This window comes from Homarus americanus, unplaced genomic scaffold, assembly GCF_018991925.1.
Source record: "Homarus americanus isolate GMGI-L3 unplaced genomic scaffold, GMGI_Hamer_2.0 scaffold57144, whole genome shotgun sequence".
NCBI classification, from domain to species: domain Eukaryota; kingdom Metazoa; phylum Arthropoda; class Malacostraca; order Decapoda; family Nephropidae; genus Homarus; species Homarus americanus.
This window is the reverse complement of record NW_024751482.1, coordinates 3,698-10,309: the sequence shown is the minus strand read 5'-3', so window position 1 is coordinate 10,309 and position 6,612 is coordinate 3,698. Positions and strand designations below refer to the sequence as shown.

Sequence of the window (6,612 nt, the reverse complement as noted above, 5' to 3'; positions counted from 1 at the left end):
GTGGATATAGTGTAGATGATAAAAAGAGAAGATTTTAGTGTAGTGGATATAGTGTAGATGATAGTGTAGTGGATATAGTGTAGATGATAGTGTAGTGGATATAGTGTAAATGATAGTGTAGCTGATAGTGTAGTGGATATAGTGTAGATGATAGTGTAGTGAATATAGTGGAGATGATAGTGTAGTGGATATAGTGTAGATGATAGTGTAGTGGATAAAGTGTAGATGATAGTGTAATGGATATAGTGTAGATGATAGTGTAGTGGATATAGTGTAGATGATAGTGTAGTGAAAAAAGTGTAGATGATAGTGTAGTGGATATAGTGTAGATGATAGTTTAGTGGATATAGTGTAGATGATAGTGTAGTGAATATAGTGGAGATGATAGTGTAGTGGATATAGTGTAGATGATAGTGTAGTGGATAAAGTGTAGATGATAGTGTAGTGGATATAGTGTAGATGATAGTGTAGTGGATATAGTGTATATGATAGTGTAGTGGATATAGTATATATGATAGTGTAGTGGATATAGTGTAGATTGTAGTGTAGTGGATATAGTGTAGATTTTAGTGTAGTGGATATAGTGTTGATGTTAGTGTAGATTTTAGTGTAGTGGATATAGTGTAGATGATAGTGTAGTGGATATAGTGTAGATTTTAGTGTAGTGGATATAGTGTTGATGTTAGTGTAGTGGATATAGTGTAGATGATAGTGTAGTGGATATAGTGTAGATTTTAGTGTAGTGGATATAGTGTAGATGATAGTGTAGTGGATATAGTGTAGATGATAGTGTAGTGGATATAGTGTAAATGATAGTGTAGCTGATAGTGTAGTGGATATAGTGTAGATGATAGTGTAGTGAATATAGTGGAGATGATAGTGTAGTGGATATAGTGTAGATGATAGTGTAGTGGAGAAAGTGTAGATGATAGTGTAGTGGATATAGTGTAGATGATAGTGTAGTGGATATAGTGTAGATGATAGTGTAGTGGATATAGTGTAGATGATAGTGTAGTGGATATAGTGTAGATGATAGTTTAGTGGATATAGTGTAGATGATAGTGTAGTGGATATAGTGTAGATTATAGTGTAGTGGATATAGCATAGATGATAGTGTAGTGGATATAGTGTAGATGATAGTGTAGTGGATATAGTGTAGATGATAGTGTAGTGGATATAGTGTAGATGATAGTGTATTGGATATAGTGTAGATGATAGTGTAGTGGATATAGTATATATGATAGTGTAGTGGATATAGTGTAGATGATAGTGTAGATGATAGTGTAGTGGATATAGCGTAGATGATAGTGTAGTGGATATAGTGTAGATGATAGTGTAGATGATAGTGTAGTGGATATAGTGTAGATTATAGTGTAGTGGATATAGTGTAGATTTTAGTGTAGTGGATATAGTGTAGATGTTAGTGTAGTGGATATAGTGTAGATGATAGTGTAGTGGATATAGTGTAGATGATTGTGTAGTGGATATAGTGTAGATGATAGTGTAGTGGATATAGTGTAGATGATAGTGTAGTGGATATAGTGTAGATGATAGTGTAGTGGATATAGCATAGATGATAGTGTAGTGGATATAGTGTAGATGATAGTGTAGTGGATATAGCGTAGATGATAGTGTAGTGGATATAGTGTAGATGATAGTGTAGTGGATATAGTGTAGATGATAGTGTAGTGGATATAGTGTAGATAATAGTGTAGTGAATATAGTGTAGATGATATTGTAGTGGATATAATGTAGATGATAGTGTAGTTGATATAGTGTAGATGATAGTGTAGTGGATAGTGTAGATGATAGTGTAGTGGATATAGTGGAGCTGATAGTGTAGTGGATATAGTGTAGCTGATAGTGTAGTGGATATAGTGTAGATGATAGTGTAGTGAATATAGTGTACATGATAGTGTAGTGGATATAGTGTAGATGATAGTGTAGTGGATATAGTGTAGATGATTGTGTAGTGTATATAGTGTAGATGATAGTGTAGTGGATATAGTGTAGATGATAATTAGCGTGGATATAGTGTAGATGATAGTGTATGGTGGATATAGGTGTAGATGATAGTGTAGTGGACTATAGTGTAGATGATGGTGTGAGTGGATATAGTGTGCCTTGTTGGTGTAGTGGATATAGTGTAGATTATGGTGTAGTGGATATAGTGTAGAAGATAGTGTAGTGGATATAGTGTAGAATGATAGTGTAGTGGATATAGTGTAGAAGATAGTGTAGTGGATATAGTGTAAGAAGATAGTGTAGTGGATATAGTGTAGATGATAGTGATAGTGTAGATATAGGATAGTGTAGATGATAGTGTAGTGGATATAGTGTAGATGATAGTGTAGTGGATATAGTGTAGATGATAGTGTAGTGGATATAGTGTAGATGATAGTGTAGTGGATATAGTGTAGATGATAGTGTAGTGGATATAGGATATATGATAGTGTAGTGGATATAGTGTCAGACCTACACCCCTCTAAGACCACTGTGTCAGACCTACACCCATCTAAGACCACTGTGTCATACCTACACCCCTCTAAGACCACTGTGTCAGACCTACACCCCTCTAAGACCACCGTGTCAGACCTACACCCCTCTAAGACCACCGTGTCAGACCTACACCCCTCTAAGACCACCGTGTCAGACCTACACCCCTCTAAGACCACTGTTCCGACCTACACCCTTCAGGCCACTCAGACCTACACCCATCAGACCACTAGACCTACACCCCTAAGACCACCATGTCAGACCTACACCCCTCTAGACCACTGTTCAGACATGCACCCTCTAAAACCACTGTGTCCAGACCTACACCCCTCTAAAACCACTGTGTCAGACCTACACCCCTCTAAGACTTTCACTGTGTCAGACCTACACCCCTCTAAGGTTTCCACTGTGTCAGCCTACACCCCTCTAAAACTTTCACTGTGTCAGACCTACACCCCTCTAAGACCACTGTGTCAGACCTACACCCCTCGCGTTTCCACTGTGTCAGACCTACACCCTCTAAGACCACTGTCAGACCTACACCCTCTAAAATTTCACTTGTGTCAGACCTACACCCCTCTCGCGTTTCACTGTGTCAGACCCTACTCCCCACCTCTAAGACCACTGTGTCAGGCCTTGCCCCTCTAAGACCACTGTGTGGGCCTACACCCCTCTAAGATTCCCTGTATCAGACCTAAACCCCTCAAAGACCACTGTGTCATACGTTCACCCCCCTCTAAGACCTGTGTAATACCTACACCCTCTAAAGACCACTTTGATCTAACACCCTTCTAAGACCACTGTGTGTCAGACATGCACCCTCTAAGACCCACTGTGTCAGACCTACACCCTCTGAATCACTGTGGTGAGCCTACACCCTCTAAAAGCACCATTATGTCAGACCTGCACCCCTCTAAGACCACTGTGTCCAGACCTACACCCCTCTAAGACCCACAGTGTCAGATCTACACCCTCTAAGACCACTGTTTCCAGACCTACACCCTTCTGGAGCCTGTGAAAGTAAGACCTACACCCCTCTAAAACCACTGTTTCAGGCCTACACCCTTCTAAGGCCCTGTGTCAGGCCTACACCCCTCTAAGACACTGTTTCAGACCTACACACCCCTTCTAAGACCACTGTCAGACCTACACCCCCTTAGACCACTCTGTCCAGGCCTGAACCCTCTAAGACCACTGTGTCAGACCTACACCCCTCTAAGACCACTGTGTCCAGACCTGCACCCCACTGGACCACTGTGTCCAGACCTACACCCTCTAAAGGCCACTGTGTCAAACCTGCACCCCTCTAAGACCACTGTGTCAGACCTACACCCCTCTAAAACCACTGTGTCAGACCCCACCCTTACAGACCACTATGTCAGACCTACACCCCTCTGTTCCACTGTGTCCAGACCTGCACCCTCTAAGACCACTGTAGCAGACCTACACCCCTCTGGGGCCACACTGTGTCAGACCTGCACCCTCTAAGACCTGTGTCAGGCCTACACCCTCTAGAACCACTGTGTCAGACCACACCCCTCTAAGACCTGTGTCAGACCTACACCCCTCTGAACCACTATATGTCAGGCCTACACCCTCTGAACCACTGTGTCAGACCTACACCCCTCTAAGGCACCACTGTGTCAGACACCACCCCTCTTGGAGCCACTGTGTCAGACCTACACACCCCTCTAGGTTTCCTGTGTTAGACACACCCCTCTAAGACCACTGTGTCAGACCTACACCCCTCTAAAAGACCACTGTCAGACCCTACACCCCTCTAAGAACCACTGTGTCAGACCTACACCCCTCTAAAACCACTGTGTCAGACCTACACCCCTCTAAGACCATTGTGTCAGACCTACACCCCTCTAAGACTTACCGTGTCAGACCTACACCCCTCTAAGACCACAGTGTCAGACCTACACCCCTCTAAGACCACTGTGTCAGACCTACCACCCCTCTAAGACCACTGTGTCAGACCTACACCCTCTAAAGACCACTGTGTCAGACCTACACCCTTCTAAAATTTCCTGTGTCCAGACTCTCCCCTCTAAAGACCACTGTGTCCAGACCTACACCCCTCTAAAGACCACTGTGTCAGACCTACACCCCTCTAAGACCACTGTGTCAGACCTACACCCTTCTAAGACCACTGTGTCAGACCTACACCCTCTAAGACCACTGTGTCAGACCTACACCCTCCTGAACCACCAGCCAATCAATACACACCCCTCCTAAGACCACTGTGTCAGACTACCCTCTAAGACCACTGTGTCAGACCTACACCCTTCTAAGACCACTGTGTCAGACCTACACCCCTCTAAGACCCTGTGTCCCAGCCTACACCCCTCTCTAAGACCACTGTGTCAGACCTACACCCCTCTAAGACCACTGTGTCAGACCTACACCCCTCTAGAACCACTGTGTCAGACCTACACCCTCTAAGACCACTGTGTCAGATCTACACCCCTCTAAAAGACCACTGTGTCAGACCTACACCTAGCAAAGACCACATGTCATACCTTCACCCTCTAAGGCCACCCAGCCCAGTCATGCCTACACACCCTCTAAGACCACTGTGTCAGACCTACACCCCTCTAAGACCACTGTGTCAGGCCTACACCCCTCTCTAAAAGACCACTGTGTCATGCCACACACCCTCCCAGACCACCTCAGACCTACACCTCTAGACCACTGTGTCATGCCTACACACCCTCTAAGACCGCATGTCAGACCTACACTGCCCTCTAAGACCACTGTGTCATACACCACACCCTCTGAACCACCGTGTCCAGACTGCACTGTAGACCACTGTGTCAGACCTACACCCCTGCCCCAAGGCCACTGTGTCAGACCCTGCACCCTGTAAGACCACTGTGTCAGACCTTCACCCCTCCTAGGAACCACTGTGTCATGCCACACCTCTAAAGACCACTGTGTCAGGGCCCTCCCTCTAAGACCTGTGTCAGACCTTCACCCCTCTAAGACCACTGTGTCAGACCTACACCCCTCTAGGGCCACTGTTTCGGGCCAGCCTACACCCCTCTAAAGACCACTGCTGGCTTCATACGTTCACCCCTCAAAAAGACCACTGTGTCATACCCACCACCCCTCTAAGACCACTTTGATGCCATGCCCTTCCCCAAGGCCACTGTGTCAGACCTACACCCTAAAAGACCACTGTGTCAGACCTACACCCCTCTAAGACCACTGTGTCAGACCTACACCCATCTAAGACCACTGTGTCATACCTACACCCCTCTAAGACCACTGTGTCAGACCTACACCCCTCTAAGACCACCGTGTCAGACCTACACCCCTCTAAGACCACCGTGTCAGACCTACACCCCTCTAAGACCACCGTGTCAGACCTACACCCCTCTAAGACCACCGTGTCAGACCTACACCCTCTAAGACCACTGTTTCAGGCCTACAACCCTCTAGACCACCGTGTCAGACCCACAACCCTCTAAGGCCACCTTGTCAGACCTACACCCCTCCTAAGACCACCCGTGTCAGACCCCACCCTCTAGACCACTGTGTCCAGACCTACACCCCTCTAAGACCACCGTGTCGGAGCCTACACCCTCTAAGACCACCGTGTCAGACCCACACCCTCTAAGACCACCGTGTCGGAGCCTACACCCCTCTAAGACCACTGCGTCAGACGCACACCCCTCTAAGACCACTGTGTCAGACCTACACCCCTCTAAGACCACTGTGTCAGACCTACACCCCTCTAAGACCACCGTGTCAGACCTACACCCCTCTAAGACCACTGTGTCAGACCTGCACCCCTCTAAGACCACTGTATCAGACCTAAACCCCTCTAAGACCACCGTGTCAGACCTACACCCCTCTAAGACCACTGTGTCAGACCTACACCCTCTAAGACCACCGTGTCAGACCCACCCTCTAAGACCACCGTGTCAGACCCACCCCTTTAAGACCACTGTGTCAGACCTACACCCCTCTAGACCACCGTGTCAGACCTACACCCCTCTAAGACCACTGTGTCAGACCTGCACCCCTCTAAGACCACTGTATCAGACCTAAACCCCTCTAAGACCACCGTGTCAGACCTACACCCCTCTAAGACCACTGTGTCAGACC

General features: G+C 46.3%; 1 protein-coding gene across 1 annotated transcript; it reads left to right on the top strand.

The window, feature by feature from the left end:
* Positions 1-3,428: 3,428 nt before the first annotated feature.
* LOC121854664 lies at positions 3,429-6,121 on the top strand (the record flags this gene model as incomplete). Its single annotated transcript, XM_042349346.1, has 3 exons — positions 3,429-3,516; positions 3,731-3,964; positions 5,928-6,121. Coding segments are annotated over 3 exons (516 nt in total), but the record flags the coding sequence as incomplete, so codon positions are not given.
* Positions 6,122-6,612: the final 491 nt, after the last annotated feature.